The sequence below is a fragment of the Pseudophryne corroboree genome, chromosome 12 (assembly GCF_028390025.1).
Source record: "Pseudophryne corroboree isolate aPseCor3 chromosome 12, aPseCor3.hap2, whole genome shotgun sequence".
Lineage (NCBI taxonomy): Eukaryota > Metazoa > Chordata > Amphibia > Anura > Myobatrachidae > Pseudophryne > Pseudophryne corroboree.
In genome coordinates, this window is record NC_086455.1 from 20878158 (window position 1) to 20901024 (window position 22867).

General features: G+C 49.8%; 1 protein-coding gene across 1 annotated transcript; it reads right to left on the reverse strand.

Annotated features, from left to right (window-relative positions):
* Positions 1-9730: 9730 nt before the first annotated feature.
* On the reverse strand, positions 9731-20820 carry SF3B4 (splicing factor 3b subunit 4). Its single transcript, XM_063947170.1, has 6 exons — positions 20680-20820; positions 19152-19280; positions 15998-16534; positions 14313-14480; positions 10524-10658; positions 9731-10291 (listed from the first exon to the last, which is right to left on the reverse strand). Exons 1-6 carry the CDS (start codon positions 20711-20713, stop codon positions 10122-10124), a joined length of 1173 nt encoding a protein of 390 aa, XP_063803240.1. The 5' UTR covers positions 20714-20820; the 3' UTR covers positions 9731-10121.
* Positions 20821-22867: the final 2047 nt, after the last annotated feature.

The window sequence follows — 22867 nt, forward strand, 5'->3', positions numbered from 1 at the left end:
CCGCATCACCTGACCACTGTCGCGTCCATAAACTTCTTCTGGCAGATATGGACATCGCACTTACTCTCGATGCCAGAGTGCAAATATCCCTCTGAGCATCTCGCATATAAAGAAAAGCATCCTTTAATTGCTCTATAGTCAATAAAATACTGTCCCTATCCAGGGTATCAATATTTTCAGTCAGGGAATCCGACCAGACCACCCCAGCACTGCACATCCAGGCTGAGGCGATGGCTGGTCGCAGTATAACACCAGTATGTGTGTATATACTCTTTAGGGTAGTTTCCAGCCTCCTATCAGCTGGATCCTTGAGGGCGGCCGTATCAGGAGACGGTAACGCCACTTGTTTTGATAAGCGTGTGAGCGCCTTATCCACCCTAGGGGGTGTTTCCCAGCGCGCCCTAACCTCTGGCGGGAAAGGGTATAATGCCAATAACTTTTTTGAAATTAGCACTTTTCTATCTGGGTTAACCCACGCTTCATCACATACATCATTCAATTCCTCTGATTCAGGAAAAACTACAGGTAGTTTTTTCACCCCCCACATAATACCCCTTTTTGTGGTACTTGCAGTATCAGAGATATGCAAAGCCTCCTTCATTGCCGTGATCATATAACGTGTGGCTCTACTTGAAAATACGTTTGTTTCTTCACCGTCGACACTAGATTCAGTGTCCGTGTCTGGGTCTGTGTCGACCGACTGAGGTAAAGGGCGTTTTACAGCCCCTGACGGTGTCTGAGACGCCTGGTCAGGTACCAACTGGTTTTCCGGCCGTCTCATGTCGTCAACTGATTTTTGTAATGTGCTGACATTATCACGTAATTCCATAAACAAAGCCATCCATTCCGGTGTCGACTCCCTGGGGGGTGACATCACCATTACCGGCAATTGCTCTGCCTCCACACCAACATCGTCCTCATACATGTCGACACACACGTACCGACACACAGCAGACACACAGGGAATGCTCTTATCGAAGACAGGACCCCACTAGCCCTTTGGGGAGACAGAGGGAGAGTTTGCCAGCACACACCCAAGCGCTATAATATATATGGGAACAACCTTATATAAGTGTTGTATCCTTATAGCAGCTTAAATATATAAAATATCGCCATAAAAAGTGCCCCCCCTCTCTGTTTTACCCTGTTTCTGTAGTGCAGTGCAGGGGAGAGTCCTGGGAGCCTTCCTCACAGCGGAGCTGAGCAGGAAAATGGCGCTGTGTGCTGAGGATAATAAGCCCCGCCCCCTATTCCGGCGGGCTTTTCTCCCGTAGTTTGTAATATCTGGCAGGGGTTAAATACATCCATATAGCCTCAAGGGCTATATGTGATGTATTTTTTAGCCATAAAAGGTATTTACATTGCTGCCCAGGGCGCCCCCAGCAGCGCCCTGCACCCTCCGTGACCGTTGGTGAGAAGTGTGTGACAAACAATGGCGCACAGCTGCAGTGCTGTGCGCTACCTTCAAGAAGACTGAAGAGCCTTCTGCCGCCGGTTTCTGGACCTTCAATCTTCAGCATCTGCAAGGGGGGTCGGCGGCGCGGCTCCGGGACGAACCCCAGGGTGAGACCTGTGTTCCGACTCCCTCTGGAGCTAATGGTGTCCAGTAGCCTAAGAAGCCAATCCATCCTGCACGCAGGTGAGTTGAACTTCTCTCCCCTAAGTCCCTCGATGCAGTGAGCCTGTTGCCAGCAGGACTCACTGAAAATAATAAACCTAAAAACTTTTTCTAAGCAGCTCCTTAAGAGAGCCACCTAGATTGCACCCTGCTCGGACGGGCACAAAAACCTAACTGAGGCTTGGAGGAGGGTCATAGGGGGAGGAGCCAGTACACACCACCTGATCCTAAAGCTTTAGTTTTGTGCCCTGTCTCCTGCGGAGCCGCTACCCCCCATGGTCCTGACGGAGTCCCCAGCATCCACTTAGGACGTTAGAGAAAAAAGGTTAAATGCACAATTAACCCACAAAGAGCCCTTCCAGGGAGAGACAAAGAGTATGGAGCCAGCACACGGCGCCCTTACCGCTAATGCCAAGCTTAGCTGGGTAGCAGACAAAGGACCTAGATTAGGGATTTAGTACACTAATAACCGCTCCCCCCCTGCTATGACCCCCTGGTACCGCTGAGGTAATCTGGAGTCTCTCCAGATGAGCTGCGTGTCCCTGTCAGTCAGTGTCTGTGTCAGCTGCAGACGGAAAATGGCGCCTGTGAGCTGTTGGATCCGCTCATAGTGAAGCCCCGCCCCTTCAATGGCACATGGTCTTCCCGGTCTTTTTTATACTGGCTGAGGTAATTTTGTGCCTAAAATGGAGTCAGCCCCCTTTAAAGTCTGTAATGCCAGTCTGGGTACAGTGTACACATATAGTGCACTGAGACTCAGTTCGCTCCCTCAATAGCTTTGCATCTACACTGTGTACTGAGTCTGGAGACCCAGCCGCCCCATGTAGAAGCCGTGCGTCTCCGTGCCCTCATGCCGCCATAATGGCTGGCGACCCGCTAACGGGACTCCGGCTTAGTACTCACCACTCTTCATTCTTCTGGCTCTGTTAGGGGTGGCGGCGTGCTGCGGGAATGTACGCTCGCCGTGGTGGGGCTTGCAAATAGTTCCCTCAGAAGCTAGTGTCCTGTCAGCAGATAATGGGACCATTAAGCCTTCAAGAGGTTGGGCCGTTCTCCCCCCTATGTCTCACGAAGCAGGCAGGCTGGTGCCATCTAGTCCTGTCTGAAAATAACAAATATATCAAATAAATGCAGAAAACTCTTCAGGAGCTTCCAGAGACGTGACCGGCTCCTTCGGGCACATTTTCTAAACGGAGTCTGGTAGGAGGGGCATAGAGAGAGGAGCCAGCGCACACTATGACATTCTTAGTGGACCTGTCTATACCCCATGGTACTAAATGGATTCCCAGTATCCCCTAGGACGTAAGAGAAAAGGGCTTTACAGGCAAGGATACAGATTTGGATTTAGGCCCTCATTCCGAGTTGTTCGCTCGTTATTTTTTTCGCTACGGAGCGATTAGTCGCAAACTGCGCATGCGCAATGTTCGCAGTGCACCTGCGCCAAGTAAATTTGCACAAAAGTTTGGTATTTTACTCACGGCCTAACAAGGTTTTTTCATCGTTCTGCTGATCGTAGGGTGATTGACAGGAAGTGGGTGTTTCTGGGCGGAAACTGGCCGTTTTATGGGAGTGTGCGGAAAAACGCTGGCGTGTCAGGGAAAAACACGGGAGTGTCTGGAGAAACGGGGGAGTGGCTGGGCGAACGCTGGGCGGGTGTGTGACGTCAAACCAGGAACGAAACTGACTGAACTGATCGCAGTGTAGGAGTAAGTCTGGAGCTACTCAGAAACGGCTAAGAAATTTCTATTCGCAATTCTGCTAATCTTTCGTTCGCAATTCTGCTAAGATACACTCCCAGAGGGCGGCGGCTTAGCATGTGCAATGCTGCTAAAAGCAGCTAGCGAGCAAACAACTCGGAATGACCCCCTTAGACCTCATGGAGCCCTAAACAAGACACAGATTTGGGGCCTTTTTTCTTCAAGCAATCCTCAGTGTGCCCCCACCCCACCAATTGTAGCAGACAGGTCCTTCTGCCCCCCAGTCAGTGTATGCTCCTCAATTTGCCCAAAGCCGATTATAGCAAGCGGAAGGTAGTTGTACTAGTGTATTGATTATTATTTATTACCAATCATTTATATAGCACACACACATATTCTGCAGCGCTGTGAGGCAGCTTTGCTAACCATTACATCGACCTTGCAAAGCTTCAAATGGGCACTGAAAACCCACCTATTAATCAAAGCGTACTCTTCCGATGCATAACCTAGTCCTGAGGTTGCTCCTCCAACCCCCCTGCCTCATGCCTTGACCATCTATGCTTTACTTACATCCTGACATCAGGCTACCTCCCTCTTGCTGCCCCTCATGTCATCTGTCCGTCGTTCCTTCCCAGTAGATGGTTAGCTCCTCAGCCACACCTGGCAGCTATCTAGTCACTGACAGCCTACCGGGAGTACTCAGCCAGCCCAAAACAGCACTCGAACATTTTCGGCGGAAATCAGAAATGCCCTCCTGACTCCCATGATCTATCGGTGAGCCCCCTGGGACCCACCGGGCCCTTGCGGCTGCTTTGGATGCCTACTGGTAAATCTGCTACTGCACGGTAGTCAGTTTGCTAACTTAATTGTCAGTGAAGCTTGTGGTCCACTAGAAATGCCATTTACACAGACTTGTCGGCAGGCCCCCTGGGACCAGCAGGGCCCTAAGCAGCCGCTTTGGCTGCCATGTTGTAAATCCCCCTCTGCAAGGATATTGTTGCTAGTAAGATTGCACCTAAATCAACCATTTATTGGACCATCAAGGAGAGAGGTTCAATAGTTGTGAAGAATGCTTCAAGACACCCAAGAACGTCCAGCAAGCGCCAGGACCGTCTCCTAAAGTTGATTCAGCTGCAGGATCGGGGCACCACCAGTCCAGAACTTGCTGAACGATAGCAGCAGGCAGGTATGAGTGCATCTGCACGCACAGTGACCCGAAGACTTTTGGAGGATGGCCTGATGTCAAGAAGGACAGCAAAGAAGCCACTTCTCTACAGGAAAAACATCAGGGACAGACTGATATCCTTCACAAGGTACAGGGATTGGACTGCTGAGTACTAAGGTAAAGTCATTTTCTCTGATGAATCCCCTTTCAGATTGCTCGGGGCATATGGAAAAACGCTCGTCCAGTTTGGTGAGGAACACTGCCCTTTTCCAGCATGATAAAGCCCCTTGCCATGAGGCAAAAGTGATAACTAAGTTGCTTGGGGAACAAAACATCGATATTTTGGGCCCATGGTCAAGAAACTCCCCAGACCTTAATCCCATTGAGAACTTGTGGTCAATCCTCAAGAGGCGGGTGGACAAACAAAAACCCACAAATTCTGACAACTTCCCAGCACTGATTAGGCAAGAATGGGTGGCCATCAGTCAGTATGTGGCCCAGAAGCTGATTGACAGCATGCCAGGGCGAATTGCAGAGGTCTTGAAAAAGGGTCAACACTGCAAATATGGCCTCTCTGCATAAACTCAATGTAATTGTCAGTAAAAGCCTTTGACACTTATGAAATGTTTGTGATTTTATTTCAGTATGCTATAGCAACATCTGACAAAAAGGTCTAAAAAAAACACTGAAGCAACAAACTTTGTGAAAACCAATACTTGTGTCATCCTCACAACTTTTGGCCACGGCTGTGCGGTAATAGAGTCTACATTTTATTGCTGGATAGTCACGTACAGCTTACTGTGAACACAGGACCCATCCAGTATACAAGGATGTCTAGCAGACCCCTTCCTTTCTGATAGGCCCAGTTTAAGTAGCACAGTCTTTTCAGGCAAGTCCCTTGCAGTATATCTTAAGAATAGTAAAACAAGAGAGCTGAAAAACCAATACACTGCTCTAACTAGATCTCAGAGTGCAGGCCGCAATTAATGCTTCCCTTCTTAATGAGCTCTGGATGTCTATGTATAATTAATAAACTATAGCAGGGGTTTCAACTCCAGCCCTTACGTACTGCCAGCGTCGATTCCAGGATTTCGGTCTCTAGAAACAGGTGGGATAATTACTCACCCATCAATATATATTAATTCATCTAAAATAGATTAATTCACCCGAGCATGATTAAAGATCCCCTGAAAACATTATCTAGGCGGCAGAGGGTGCCTGGGGTCTGCACTGAATGCGCCTGAGCTATACAGTATTATAGTTGCATTGAGGGGGTCATTCCGAGTTGCTCGCTGCCATTTTCCGCAGCAAACAGGTTACTACTGCGCATGCATATGCACCGCAACGCGCAGGCGCGTCATACGAGTACAAAGCGGATCGTTGCTGGGCGATGGATTTAATGAAGAATCCATTCGCACAGCCGATCGCAAGGAGATTGACAGGAAGAAGGCGTTTGTGGGTGGCAACTGACCGTTTTCAGGGAGTGTTCGGAAAAACGCAGGCGTGTCCAAGCGTTTGCAGGGTGGGTGTCCGACGTCAATTCCGGGACCAAAAAGACTGAAGTAATCGCAAGGGCTAAGTCTACAGCTACTCAGAAACTGCAAAAAACGTTTTCGTCACGCTAGCCTGCACACGCGTTTGCACACTTGCAAAGCGAAAATACACTCCCTCGTGGGCAGCGACTATGTGTTTGCACAGCTTCTCAAAGCTAGCGAGCGATCAACTCGGAATGACTCCCATTATTGGCACTCACAATGCGCGAGACTGGAGAGGCGGGATGGGGAAGGAAATACCTAACATACGAGTACAATAGACAGGTCTTTACACAAGTGCAGTTCACGCAGCCCTGAAAACACGCACATATGCCTTTTACCAGGGAGGTGCAAACGCGTTGGGTATGGTATCCTGGCGGTCAGCATACCAACGCTGGGATCCCGGCCGCCAGAATGCTAGCAGGGGGGCGAGCGCAACCATGCCCCTTGTCGTGGACACCTGTGTGAATAGTCCCTGTAAGTCGGCACTCAGGCTGTCGGCATTCCAAGCGATCAGGATTCTGGCGTCGGTATCCTGACCGTTGGCAACGTGACTACATTCCGGTGCAAACACATGCTGACAGCGACTAGCCTAAACCAGGTGCATTTGCACCATATACTGAGGGGTAACTTTCCCATCTACTCTCATTTTATTACCAACGCTGCTTTGACCCCTTTAATTAAAGTAAGATTTATTGATTTTCTAGGCATGCTCAGTAACGCATGTCTGTGGGAGCTGACATACTGTACAGATATCATAAAATATTTCAATACACAAGTGCCACCTAGTGGCCAATGTGTCATAAGAGCAATTACGCAGTACTGGGAGTAAGCTAGCCCTATCCAGTTTTTATTCTTGTTTTATTACTGTTTGTTCTGAATTGTAAAGCGCTGCAGAGTATATCGTTTAAGTGTGTAATGTTAATATACAAATGTTCAGAAATTAGCATTTATGAAATAGATTGTAAATGGCAACCACCCAAAAAAACTGCCCAATTACATTTAGTGCTACAACTTACTGCAATAACACATGAAACTTGAAATAGGACTTCCGCCAGAAAACTCCAACTGAAATCTCAAAAACACACTGTGGCTGCATTGCAGTATACTGTAGGTCAGCGCTCAGCAACTTCCTAAGTGACATCTGGAAATTATGGAGTGCACTGATTGGGTCTATGGTCGCTGACTAAAGTGTAAAGCTGTTACGGATTCAGTATGAGGCGCCCGGCAGTGGGACGGGCACAAAGAGTGCCCTTGCGGGCTTGCTGCGCTCGCCACAGGATCTATTCCCACTCTACGGGTATCGTGGACACCCACGAGCGTGAATAGGCCTGGTGCGCAGGGTTTACAGCTGGCGGCATTGTTGGCTATAAAGATACAGGAACTGTGTGTTTCTGAGGTTTCAACTGGCAATTTCAGAGAGAAGATGGGAGAAAAAAAAAAACAAGAAAAACCAAAGTCATCCCACCAAGAGAATAGATCCCACTCTAAAATACCGACACAGATTACTCATTCTACCCAGAGAGCATCATTATAAGACACATTTAATCCGTCAGACAGATTATACATCACTGTTTATCAGGGATTTGCATAATGGTCCACCAGTCTCCATAAAAAGCAAGAAAGTTTTCCTGGGTTTAGATTACTAATTTTACCAAATTGTTAAAGGGAGTTTTCACATTGGATTTCCTAAAAGTTCTACTTTGTTATTTTTTTTTTTTTTATAGAGCTGTTTTTGCTGGACATTGTCCCATCTCCAAGAAGCTTTGTCCAAAAAAATAGCCATATATTGCAAACAGGGTGGTTTGGCCACCAGGGGGCACTGGTTTACCAAAGTCTATTATGCGGGATGCAGTTACACCGCCAGGCTGTCGGGATCCTGACATATTACCGGCAGTCGGAATGCCGACACCTGCCCGTGATTTCTACTTGGTTGGTGGGTCCACGTCACCAACCGAGTGGCAATAGAACCTGTGGCGACAATAGCTCGCCACCGGGACAGAAGCGTGGCGAGCGCAGCAGGCCCACAAGGCTACTCATTGCCGGTACACCGGCAGACGGGATGCCACTGTGTGTATACAGATGGAGCCTTGCTCATCTAGCCTTCTCTGCTGCGCCTAGGTGCACCAAGGCTTATTAGCATAAGCCTTTCATCTATTGTTCTCAGCTGCAATACAATACAAGAGAACAATACAGCAGGGGATTACCGTATATACTAGAGTATAAATCGACCCGAATATAAGCCGAGGCACCTAATTTTACCACAAAAACCTGGGAAAACGTATTGACTCGAGTATAAGCCTAGGGTGGGAAATGCAGCTCTACCCGTACACAGCCCTCATACTGCCAGATATTCCCCCACAGTGCCAGATATGACCCCCACAGTGCCAGATATGCCCCCACAGTGCCAGATATGCCCCCACAGTGCCAGATATGCCCTTACACTGCCAGATATGCCCCCACAGTGCCAGATATGCCCTCATACTGCCAGATATGCCCCCACAGTGCCAGATATGCCCCCACAGTGCCAGATATTCCCCCACAGTGCCAGTTATGACCCCTACAGTGCCAGTTATGACCCCTCACACTGCCAGACATGCGCCCCCCACAGTGCCAGATATGCGCCCCCCCACCGTGCCAGATATGCGCCCCCCCCCCCACCGTGCCAGATATGCGCCCCCCCCACCGTGCCAGATATGCGCCCCCCCACCGTGCCAGATATGCGCCCCCCCACCGTGCCAGATATGCGCCCCCCCACAGTGCCAGATATGCGCCCCCCCACAGTGCCAGATATGCGCCCCCCCACAGTGCCAGATATGCGCCCCCCCACAGTGCCAGATATGCGCCCCCCCACAGTGCCAGATATGCGCCCCCCCACAGTGCCAGATATGCACCCCCCCACAGTGCCAGATATGCGCACTGTGGTATGCGCCCCCCACAGTGCCAGATATGCGCCCCCCACAGTGCCAGATATGCGCCCCCCCACAGTGCCAGATATGCGCCCCCCACAGTGCCAGATATGCGCCCCCCACAGTGCCAGATATGCGCCCCCCCACAGTGCCAGTTACTTACCTTCCGCCACTCCTGCGCTGTCTTGTGAAGGAGGGACACGGAGGGCACAGCGCGCTCCTCTCGTGTCCCTCCTGCGTCTCCGGCGGGTCTGTTAAATGAAGTGCCGGTTCGTGAGCCAATCAAAGCTTACGAACGGGTACATCCTTTAATAGACCCGCCGCTGCCGCCGGAGATGCAGGAGGCGCGCGCTGTGCCCTCAGTGTCCCTCCTTCCCACTGCACTGCCACCGACATGACTCGAGTATAAGCCGAGGGGGCTTTTTCAGCACAAAAAAAAAGTGCTGAAAAAGTCGGCTTATACTCGAGTATATACGTTAAGTCTGACAGCACTGCCTCAGTGAGCCTATTAAAGGGATAGATGAACAGGGCTCCATCTGTATACCATCATGATGGAAGATTCGTTTTCTCACCAGTTCACTCTATGAAATCCCAGTATGCCGCTACTTGCAATCACAGCTGGTAACAGAGAACAATAGCTTACACTCCACTGCCAAACCAATGTAAATACCATATTAAACTACATGTTTTGCCGTGTGGAAATTTTGGAGTCTACATTTACTTAGGAGCATTATTCGGTAAAGTTTTGTTTCCTTTAGGTTGATACCTGTCGCGGACCACGTGTACTCATGTAAAACACTGACAGGCGCGACGTTTTGGTCATTTATTGCAATCTACCATTTACAAAGACGTCTTACGTAAAACATAACAGATATTAAAAAAAAAAAAGTTGTTTGTAAATATCCTGCAGCAGCTTTGCACGTCTGACAGTCTTTAGAGAAATGAACGCATGGAACAGAAGTGGAATTGCCGTTACGTTTGCGGAGCTGGTCGCAATGGGGATTTTACGGCATGACTCCGCTTCTTTAATGGTCACGCTCATTTGGAGATGTAAAAAATAAAATAAGAAAAATGTCTTTATATCTACACATTTCCAAACCGTACAAAACTCTAGAGGCTTCCCGGCAGGTGTGCAGATTCCGTGGGGCCGCACTACACAGAAATATGGCATGGTGTGCTGTGATGGGAAATTTATGCTGCTCACTGTGTCATTGGTAGCCTCATGGGTGCTGGGGGACGTGGAGGGGCGGGGCGTGGAGGTGGGAGGGGGCCACGTTGGTAACCATAGGGTGGAGGCCTTGGCGGGCCGTTGTATCCGTGTGGTGGCATCAGAGGTGGTGGTCGCATTCCAGGAGGCATAGCCGGATGTCCTAGGGCAGAAGTGATGAACATGTGAGAAAGCAGCACAATTTCTGGGGCACAGAGCTAATAATACAGCCAATACATCCGCTAAGGAAGCCTACCATCAGAAGTGTGCGGCACTTTATAGATAGACAGCTGTACCAAGCACAAATCTTAATAATGGACACAAACGTAATAAATGACCCCACATCACTTACACAAGAATCCTCAGAAACAGCCAAATGGCATCATGTAACCTACCCATTGCTCCGAACGGTGGCCCTCTCGGTGGCATGCCCATCGGAGGGGGGCCTGAATGGGTCATACCGTGTGGACGTGCCACCATCTGATTCGGTGAAGGTCCCAGGGCGTGATGTGGAACCTGCATTTGCAAACCTGTGGGAATGCAAAGTGTTAAGTCACCGGGGGAAACACATACAGGGTGATACACAAAGTACACACAGCATCAGTCACCGGGGGAAACACATACAGGGTGATACACAGAGCACACAGAGTGTCAGTCACCGGGGGAAACCGCAGCAGCACATACAGGGTGATACACAACGCACACAGAGTGTCAGTCACCGGGGAAAACACATACAGGGTGATACACAGAGCACACAGAGTGTCAGTCACCGGGGGAAACACATACAGGGTGATACACAGAGCACACACAGCATCAGTCACCGGGGGAAACACATACAGGGTGTTACACAGAGCACACACAGCATCAGTCACCGGGGGAAACACATACAGGGTGATACACAGAGCACACACAGCATCAGTCACCAGGGGAAACACATACAGGGTGATACACAGAGCACACACAGCATCAGTCACCGGGGGAAACACATACAGGGTGATACACAGAGCGCACACAGCATCAGTCACCGGGGGAAACACATACAGGGTGATACACAGAGCACACACAGCATCAGTCACCGGGGGAAACACATACAGGGTGATACACAGAGCACACACAGCATCAGTCACCGGGGGAAACACATACAGGGTGATACACAGAGCACACACAGCATCAGTCACCGGGGGAGACACATACAGGGTGATACACAGAGCACACACAGCGTCAGTCACCAGGGGAAACACATACAGGGTGATACACAGAGCACACACAGCATCAGTCACCAGGGGAGACACATACAGGGTGATACACAGAGCACACACAGCATCAGTCACCGGGGGAAACACATACAGGGTGATACACAGAGCACACACAGCATCAGTCACCGGGGGAAACACATACAGGGTGATACACAGAGCACACACAGCATCAGTCACCGGGGGAGACACATACAGGGTGATACACAGAGCACACACAGCATCAGTCACCGGGGGAGACACATACAGGGTGATACACAGAGCACACACAGCATCAGTCACCAGGGGAAACACATACAGGGTGATACACAGAGCACACACAGCGTCAGTCACCGGGGGAGACACATACAGGGTGTTACACAGAGCACACACAGCGTCAGTCACCGGGGGAGACACATACAGGGTGATACACAGAGCACACACAGCATCAGTCACCAGGGGAAACACATACAGGGTGATACACAGAGCACACACAGCGTCAGTCACCGGGGGAGACACATACAGGGTGATACACAGAGCACACACAGAGTCAGTCACCAGGGAGGACACATACAGGGTGATACACAGAGCACACACAGCATCAGTCACCGGGGGAAACACATACAGGGTGATACACAGAGCACACACAGAGTCAGTCACCAGGGAGGACACATACAGGGTGATACACAGAGCACACACAGCATCAGTCACCGGGGGAGACACATACAGGGTGATACACAGAGCACACACAGAGTCAGTCACCAGGGAGGACACATACAGGGTGATACACAGAGCACACACAGCATCAGTCACCGGGGGAAACACATACAGGGTGATACACAGAGCACACACAGCATCAGTCACCAGGGGAAACACATACAGGGTGATACACAGAGCACACACAGCATCAGTCACCAGGGGAAACACATACAGGGTGATACACAGAGCACACACAGCATCAGTCACCGGGGGAAACACATACAGGGTGATACACAGAGCACACACAGCATCAGTCACCGGGGGAGACACATACAGGGTGATACACAGAGCGCACACAGCATCAGTCACCGGGGGAAACACATACAGGGTGATACACAGAGCACACACAGCATCAGTCACCGGGGGAAACACATACAGGGTGATACACAGAGCGCACACAGCATCAGTCACCGGGGGAAACACATACAGGGTGATACACAGAGCACACACAGCATCAGTCACCGGGGGAGACACATACAGGGTGATACACAGAGCACACACAGCATCAGTCACCGGGGGAAACACATACAGAGTGATACACAGAGCACACACAGCATCAGTCACCGGGGGAAACACATACAGGGTGATACACAGAGCACACACAGCATCAGTCACCGGGGGAGACACATACAGGGTGATACACAGAGCACACACAGCATCAGTCACCGGGGGAGACACATACAGGGTGATACACAGAGCACACACAGCATTAGTCACCGGGGGAAACACATACAGGGTGATACACAGAGCACACACAGCATCAGTCACCGGGGGAAACACATACAGGGTGATACACAGAGCACACACAGCATCAGTCACCGGGGGAAACGCATACAGGGTGATACACAGAGCACACACAGCATCAGTCACCGGGGGAAACGCATACAGGGTGATACACAGAGCACACATAGCATCAGTCACCAGGGAGGACAGCCCTCTTCACACGCTTATCTCTCTGCCCTCTCTCATCTCTTCCCAGTTATACCTTAACTACGCTGGTTTGTACACTCTCACAAGCAGGGCCTTCCACCCTCCGCTTCTCTCCTTACACCATTACTCCTTTCTCACAGTCCGTTACCCTAATCCTTTCTGTCCGCCCTTTCCATTGAGGGCTATTGCTTTTGCCAGACACTCACTTGTTTAAATGTATTTTCCCATAAACTGTCTGTTTGAAACTTTTTACATTGAATTGTTTGTTTTTCGCTGTTATTATGCCTGTACGGCACTACCGACCCCGCTGTTATTATGCCTGTACGCCACTACCGACCCCGCTGTTATTATGCCTCTACGCCACTACCGACCCCGCTGTTATTATGCCTGTACGCCACTACCGACACCGCTGTTATTATGCCTGTACGCCACGACCGACCCCGCTGTTATTATGCCTGTACGCCACTACCGACCCCGCTGTTGTTATGCCTGTACGGCACTACTGACACCGCTGTTATTAAGCCTGTACGGCACTACTGACACCGCTGTTATTATGCCTGTACGCCACTACCGACACTGCTGTTATTATGCCTGTACGGCACTACCGACCCCGCTGTTATTATGCCTGTACGCCACTACCGACACCGCTGTTATTATGCCTGTACGGCACTACCGACACCGCTGTTATTATGCCTGTACGGCACTACCGACCCCGCTGTTGTTATGCCTGTACGCCACTACCGACACCGCTGTTATTATGCCTGTACGCCACTACCGACCCCGCTGTTATTATGCTGTACGCCACTACCGACACTGCTGTTATTATGCCTGTACGGCACTACCGACACCGCTGTTATTATGCCTGTACGCCACGACCGACCCCGCTGTTATTATGCCTGTACGGCACTACTGACACCGCTGTTATTATGCCTGTACGGCACTAGTGACTCTGGGTGGCTGGAGATTTGATGAGGGCCCACACCTGGGATAGCGGATACTTGGATTGGGGGATTAGACAGCTTCTAGTGCTGGGCGACTTAAACCACCCAGGGTATGCGCGCTTCAATGGCCAGAAGTACAGAAGTGGATGAGCCCGACTCTGCGCCACCGATCATGAGAGCACACTTCTCCTAATTACTGTCCTTTATAGTATGTGTGGCATGTTGGGTCTTATGCTGCCACACAGAAGTTGTATCAGTACATCTGAGCCTGCCCTGTACAACACAGCCCATCTCCCGATCAGTGTCTGCCAGTATTACTCACCAGGATGCATAGCACCAGACTGGAAAGGAAGCGGCACTTGTGGATGGCCGGCACCTGAAGCGGCCTGTCCAGCTGCAGTGACTGGAGACATCGGAGGTGGAGGCATGTTGGGGGGCATCCCAGGCGGTAATGCACCGGGTGGAGGGACTGGAGGAAAGGTAGGCATGCCTGTAAAGAGAAACAACAGATTTATAAGCAGCAGCAGTGCACGGAGTGGATAAGCACTGAACACCCCCTGCGCTATACAGGTACACCCTACTTGTAATACGGCCCATTGTCCGACAAACCCCCTACCCACAATGCTCCGTACACAGTTATAGACAGGGATCGGGTCTCACCTACACCAATATATCATGTCAGACACTCCACTCCTTGCATTACTCACTGCACGACAAATAGGATAATCCTATCTAGTTACATGTATCCTCACCTCACTGCTACATGCCCACATGGGGCTACAAGTCACTGTGAATTTCTGGCTCCACAACAGCAGTAAGTGCAGAGGACGAGTAATTCTCTTAGATAAGGCTGCTGGGTCCCATCACCAGTGCTTTCATTATCTGTTTTTGTGATGCACAGACGGAGAAGGACTTTGGGGGTAATTCAGAACTACAATCAGTTACTCTGACATGCGGGCTCTGCTCCCACCCCCCTCCCGCACAGGTGCAAAAGCATCACATGGCGGCTATGCTTTTGCACCCAGCGAGTAGCTCTCTGCCTGCGCAGCCTAGCTGCGCTGGCAGGTGGCTACCCGGCACGTCCCGGGTCGCAGTGGCTGCGGCCCGCCCCCAAAACGGTCCTGACACGCCTGCGTTGTCGGGACCGTGCCCTGCCAGCGGCCTTCTAACGCCGTTGGCACGCCCCCTCCTGCCCCACCTCTGCCTGTCAATTAGGCAGAGGCGATCGTAGCCCTGAGATGCTTTTAGCATCTCGCTGGGCTCCCGGGGTGCGCACGCGCAGCGCAAAGGGCATCAGACTGTGATGGCTGCAACGATCCAGTCTGAATTAGGCCCTGTGATGGATCAATAACAGAAGATTTCTTTTCAGCTTAAATCAAATGGATGAGGGGCTTGTGAGACGACTGTCCTTTTAACTGCAGAAGCCAGTCACTAATACACACACCCACCCTTCCTAAGCAGAACACCCACAGTAAGATGCTGCCATTCAGGCTAGGCACAATGGTCATGTCTAACAAGCGCCAAGTGCCCAGACTGGATGACAGACAGCCACTTCCTGCTGGACCTGTCCCGGAGTCATGTGGCTTGTGACCACACGCCGCAACAAACGGACCATTTGTCCCACATCAGTTGAAGTAGCATGCGTGTCCAAGCGTTACGGACAACTTTATTAACACAAAACGCACACACTCCACCACACTTCTATGGTATAAAAGAAGGCAACCTATACTACCCAGTTTCCATGCTTTTAACTGATTACTAATTAAACTGATTAATGAGATCATATACCACAATTAGATATTGCCTATTATGGAGTACTGACCCTTCTATCCCCAGTAACAATATATACCCAATACAAGCGACACTGATAAGTTTTCATTTCCCATTTCCACCCAAGAGGACCCATTGTTTTCACTTGCACCAGCTGGCGTATGGAAGCCATAGCTAGACTGTGCCTCGGACATCGTCTAGTTCAACGTATAACCAGGAGCATAAACATCTACTCACCTGCAGCAACCGCGCTGGTTAAGGAGGTGATGACAGCGGGCACGCTGGGAGGCGGAGGGGCGTCTGCAAAAAGCTGGTGAGGCCTGTCGGCCTGGGATAGTGGGTTCTGCGCGGCCAGCAACCTCTCTGCTGCGGACCCGTGCCTTTCACCCTTGGAGTCCTTCTTAAAGGCGTAGGACACGGTGATCGGCCTGTTACATAAATACTGTCCGTTCATGGCCTCGATGGCTGCGTCAGACGCATCGAAGCTGGCAAAGTTGATGAAAGCATAGCCCTTGGAGTTCCCCGTGTCTGGATCTCGCATGATCTTGGGGGTTTGTAAGATCACTCCGAATGCGCTGAAGGTGTCGTACAAAAGCTTCTCATCAATCTCAGGGTCCAGGTTCCCAATGAATATATTTGCTCCGACATCCAAGTTCTTGTTGTGTGCTGAGGCTTTATTTACTCTGATGGGCTTCCCATACAGCTTTATCATGTTCATAATCTTAATAGCATAGTCTGCATCTTCCTCACTGAGGAACTCCACAAAGCCATAACCTGGGGAGGGAAGCAACATGGTCAGTCCCTTATTATAATCATAACTTTAATTAAACATGGAGACCACACGCTGGCCAAACATCAGGCGGTGATCGGAAACAGACCAGGCCGTCAGGCGGTGATCGGAAACAGACCAGGCCGTCAGGCGGTGATCGGAAACAGACCAGACTTGCCTTTACTCCATACATGTGGTGCCATGTTTTGATGATAAAACCCACCTTGCAATACATATCTAGACTGGCACAAGTTGAGCCAATGTAAACGGAAAGATGTCTCCCTGCACAGGGCCAGGACACGTGCAGATTTCCTCCATTATGCCATTGCAGGACGGGGGCATTACAACGCAGGTAAGAGTAAAGAAAGAGTGGTCGAGCAATTGTGAAAACATGCAGGCCGGGACACAAAAGACCCGATGCCGGGTACACCCCTGAGCGGCCAACCGGCCGTCCTGCCGACTGATTTGGTAGCTATGCACACTGACCAATCAGGCGCGCGATGTTTAGCCAGTCATCTCAACTGGTTGGACATTTCAATCTGCCGCCTAGTTGTGATGTCATTGTCGGCAGTTCCTGTGGCCCAAAAACGGGACGTCAGTGGGACGCCCGTACACACAGCCAAAAGTACCGACATCTGCAAGATATACCGTCATCGACTGTGCTGCAGGGCCGACCTGATACGTCGAACAACATCCTGCACACCTGCTGATGCACTAGCGATATATTGTATGTCGGCTGTAAAAATATATCAGTCAGTGTGCAGCCAGCCTGAGAAAGCTGTACTGTGTGTGTGGTCGCAGGCAGGTGTAACCAGCGGCTGATGAGAACCGCCCTGCAATTAGAGGTTTCCAGCTCTCCACTGACAGACTAACGATCTCTCTCTCACTCGGGCATAGATTCAGCAATTATGTTTAAGTAAGTGTTTTATTTTTCTTCTAGTAAAGGGGAGACGGGAAGGGGCTTGTGATGTATTAGGGAAATTTTCAATAATTAATTGAAGCCTTATAGCAAATGCCTTTGTTGCAAACAAAATAACTGGTTATATCAGGAGCTTTAAATATGTGACATAAACCTGGTGTAAACGCATTCCAATTCCGCTGTCCAGCACCAAAACATTTTCAGGGATACGGTCATTAGGTCGAACCACGCTTAGGTCGACAGTCATTAGGTTGACCACTATTGGTCGACATGCATTAGGCCGACACGGGAAAAGGTCGACATGCGCTACGATTAGGAATAGTAACCTGTGCCAAGCGCAGCAGTAGCGGAGCGAGGAACCTTGCCCGAAGCATGGCGAGGGGACACAGTGATCTAATTGGGGTTCCCCGTCACTTTAAGAAGAACACAATACCAAAAAAAGTAATAAAAAAACTCACGTCAACCTTTTTCCATGTCGACCTAGTCACTGTCGACCAATACTGGTTGACCTAATGACCCATACCCACATTTTTATATGGTAACAATTGTAGCCAACTCTGCTTCGGATGTGGTTCCAGAGCAAGGGTCCAGTTACTCCACTGAACCGGTACCCTGGAGGCCGGCCGGCCGGACGGATTTACCAGCTGAGGCATCCGGCACTTAAGTTTATAACATGCTGTAGTTCTAATTTAAAGAATATGGGAGAGGCTGCGGAGCAAAAGCTGCGCCGGATCAAAAGAGGTGATAAGTGACATTAATATAGCAAATGCTCCAAATTCATCTACAATCCCAATGCGCCTGGGATATCGGAGAAATCCTGTTACCGTCACAAAGAATGACCATTCTTCCATGATAAACTCTAGGGAACAGGCTCTTTGTGCATCCCATTCTGTTTGTGTAGTGCTATTAATGATTGCAATAATCAACTATCGAACAGATAATAAAATATAGTTACCTTCAACTATGTAAAAGCTATGAAATGCAAAAATCACGTCATTTTTATTAAAGGTTTATAGTTTTGCATCGTCTTTTATGGGGGAGATGTATCAAACCATGGAACGAGATAAAGTGGAAAATTGGTCATAGCTTCTGTGATTCCATAGACAGTGCTAGATAAATGATAGGTAGTAGGTGATTGGTTGCTACGGGCAACTACTCCACTTTTTCTTTTTAGAAGGTCTGATGCATTTCCCATTTAGGCACTAAGACAACGAGTGGAGAAATATTAGAGGGCACCCATGACCACAAATATTTAGACAGGGATATTAAGGCCCAGACTGGACACATGCCTGGAGGCTCCTGAATAAAAGGACAATGGGGTCAATTCAATTCGGCAACAGATGAATAGCGCCGGGAATTAGCTCCCGCCGCTATTCAATTCAGCTCCAGTTAAGTCGGCGATGGCCCGTTTCTCCCTGACTAAACAGGTTGTTTTGTCGGGAGAACGGGCATTCTCCGACTTAACTCCCCGGCGCGAGGCTGATTCCCGACAGAATCAGCCTCGCGTCGGCCGTGCGGCAGCACTTTTGTCGGGTTTCTTCTCTCATCCACCGGGGATGAGAGAAGAATTCCCGACAATTGAGGGTCACTCGTCGCTGTATTGAATAGCGCCGGGAGTTTGCTATTCAACTGTCAGTGAATTGAATCGACCCCAATGTTAGAAGGTAGCGGGGGTCTCAGGGTAGCAAATGCACTCTCCTCACCTTGGTGCTGCCCCGTGACCCTGTCTTTGGGCATGTGTGTGTTCACTACGGGCCCGGCTTGTAAGAAAAGCTCCCACAGCAGCGGCTCGCTGACTTTCTCATCCAGACCTCCGACGTAGACTGTGGCATCTAGGGATGAACAGGGACAAGTTACTACACAGGTATCACATTGCCAAAATATAAACTTTTCTTCTACAATTGAAATCCTATAAGATAAAGATAGGGCTTATTACCAGTATCAACAGCCGAATACGCTGCAGGGGCGGCCCTCTAACCTTCCAAAGTGCCACAAATGGCTCTTACCCTCAGTGAATCAAGGAAAGACAACTATAATAATAGTAACTGCAGTTTAAAAGCCTGAAAACACAGCAGGAGCAGCTCAGCTCAGAAACCAGTGCCCATAGCGAAGCTCCTTCTCACATTAGCAATCCTCCAGTGTCCTATGCACACCACCTAGCCATCGATGGTTAAATGATTACATTGCAAGAAGAGTTGCTATAGCGGCAACGCCGACACCATTCAATGGCCATCCCTAGTGGCAGGAAAGGCTGGAAGTGTCACTATTGTGCCAGTTATCTGCCAGGCACAGCTATGTTATCGCACAGGGCACTAGAGGGGCCTATTCACAGTACAACAATGCAGGCTCAATTTACCAGCGGAGGCCTAACCTCTTCAGCACCAGTTTCAGATATTAAAAAGGATTGTATATGCCATGCAATGTACAGTGGACATCACCGGGCTGGTGAGAGATGGTAGATACCGGCGGTATAATAGTACCAAAGTGAGATACAAGGACAGTAACCACACAGCAGAGGACGCTGCAGAGGGCAGCGCCACTGGACCTCGCCAAGCTGGTGAGTGATGGTAGATACCGGCGGCATATTAGTATCATTGTGCGATACAGGGACAGTACCACACAGCAGAGGACGCCGCAGAGGAGGGAGGCACCGCTGGACCTCACAAGGCTGGTAAGTGATGGTAGGACCTCGCCAGGCTGGTAAGTGATGGTAGGACCTTGCCAGGCTGGTAAGTGATGGTTGATACCGGCGGCATATTAGTATCATTGCGCGATACAGGGACAGTACCACACAGCAGAGGAAAACGCGGAGTAGGGAGGCACCGCTGGACCTCGCCAGGCTGGTAAGTGATGGTAGATACCAGTTATATAATAGAGCGAGATACAGGGACAGCAATTTATTATATGGACTCAGCACTGGGGGCGCATGTATGCATCACTGCTGAATCAGTGTCATGCAGAGCATGCTGGGAGCTGTAGTCCTCACGCACGGGACGCAGGCAACACCTGGGACACATACTCCAGGCTGGAGCGCTCGGTTCCCCTCAGCTACATAAGGGGGAAGAGAACTCGGGCGGCAGCAGCCTGTTATAGAGGTAGCACGGCTATGCAGGGACTTGTATCTTCAGAGAGGACAGAGAGCCCCTGGTTGTGGGCTACACACCCGCCGTCACATGCAGCCTGCTGCCTCCCACCCCCGGCACACAGCGTGGTGTCCCCCCACTATCTCACCCTGATTCCGCTCGGAGATCGGCCCCGCCGCCATCTTCTTTCACCTCGCGCCGTCCTGCCACTTCCGCCACATCACATCCGCCCTTTTCCCTTGCATTTCCGCCACTGCGATCTACCACTTCCGCCCGTCTCCTCCTCAGCTCCCATGGTACCGCACCTAGATCCCCTTCGCCGGAGGACCTTTCCCCAGCGATAGTTTTTTTTTGTCCACCCTCCAACAGAACTTTATTAACACACGCCGTTGTAGTTGCAGAGGCAAAACCATGTGCACTGCAGGGGAGGCAGATATAACGTGCAGAGAGAGAGAGATTTGGGTGGGGTGTGTTCAATCTGCAATCTAAATTGCAGTGTAAAAATAAAGCAGCCAGTATTTACCCTGCACAGAACTAAAATAACTGACCCAAATCTAACTCTTTCTGCACATGTTATATCTGCCTCCCCTGCAGTGCACATGGTTTTGCCCAACTGCTAAAAAATTTCCTGCTGCGATCAACTTGGAATTACCCCCATGGTTGGGTCTGTGACTGTGAATGACTCTGACTGATGTATTAGAATAATAATAATAATAATAATAATAATAATTAATAATATTGATAATAATCATTATTATAATAATTATTATTTATATGGTGCCACATGTGGTCCATATCGCAGTACAGGGAGCAAACAACTAAGCAATACATGTTAACAGTACAATACTGTGGCCGGTTTTTCGGCCACTTTTCTGCTGTCCCAGTGCCACCCATGGGTGTCACGTGAGCTGAGGGAAGTTGGGGGAACACTATCACTGCGGCGGTGATTGGATGAGAATTGCATTTGTGCATCAACCACACTGTGCAGGAAGCGGTTGGGGGCTGCCCAGCAACTCCCGAAGCGCTGGGAAACCCCCCTTCAATGCTGAGAAATACAGGAAGGTCCTTATCCATCATGCAATGCCATCAGGGAGGCATCTGATTGGCTCCAAATAATTCTACAGCAGGACAACGTCAAAACATACAACGAATGTCATTAAGCGCTATATTCAGCATAAAGAAGAACAAGGAGTCCTGGAGGTGATGATATGGCCCCCAGAAAGCCCTGATCTCAACATCATCTGTCTGCATTACATGAAGAGACAGGAGGATCTGAGCAAGCCTACATCCACAGAAGATATGTGGTTAGCTTTCCAAGATGTTTGATACAACTTCCCTTCACGTGTACCAAGAAGAAATGATGCTGACTGGGGGCCCACCTCATCCTTTAGTGATCAGGATTCAGACTGTACACCTGAGTTATACATACGTTACATTATACTGCACAGGACCTTGGTGTATTCTCTACAGTGTTATTCATTTGGTATATTACCATGCATGCACTACAGGTGCGTATTAACAGAGGAAAAGGCCTGTGTGCAACCTCCTCTATCCGGGCACTCTACTCTGTAGCCGGCGCCGGCAGCGCAATGGAGTCTGAGCACTAGAAGGGCACAGGCTCCGTTGCGCATGCTGAAATCTCCACAGAAATGGCATGGCGGGCATTTTCCCAGAGATTTCCTTACTGCGCATGCGCAAAACTCCAGGAAAATGTCCAACGCACCATTTACCCGTTGATTTGTGGCGATATGCTGCTGCCGGTGAGGAACTCCGGAGAGGTGAGTAATGAAAAAATGGGTGCAGGGTGTGACCCCGTGGGCACCGCACACACTGCACCCATTATATATACGCCACTGATGCAGTAGCAGTATGTACTATATATATATATATATATATATATAAAATCTATACAGTATATATATTTTGTGTATTTTTAAAGGGGCACAAGCCATGCACACTCCAGTGGTTAGCCAAGCCTCTGTGGAGACTGGCCACACCCCTAAGTGTGGGCCCTTACCACTGCATTTCCCGGTGGGCCCTTCATGCCCCAGTCTGACACTGCATGCGCTCATCCGTCACCATCATCACCTCGCCTCCTTCATACATGGGCTCATCCGCCACCATCATCACCTCGCCTCCTTCATACATGGTCTTATCTGTCACCATCATCACCTTTCCTCCTTCATACATGAGAAATTGATGATGGGGTATTCCTGCACAGCTAGGGAAAATTAACTAATATGCGTAATTATATAATTATGTGTTTACCAACAGTGTGTATTTATTAGTCATAGTAGGATTGACAAAATAATTAATGGTGTTGGCGGTGCTCCCCT

Excerpts from the sequence above, each read along its gene's own strand:
- SF3B4 (XM_063947170.1), bottom strand. The coding sequence starts at position 20,713 with ATGGCGGCGGGGCCGATCTCCGAGCGGAATCAGG. Across the intron at positions 14,481-15,997 it reads AACCAGCGCGGTTGCTGCAG|GCATGCCTACCTTTCCTCCA; the intron begins GTGAGTAGATGT and ends TTCTCTTTACAG. Across the intron at positions 10,659-14,312 it reads GTCTGGTGCTATGCATCCTG|GTTTGCAAATGCAGGTTCCA; the intron begins GTGAGTAATACT and ends GCATTCCCACAG.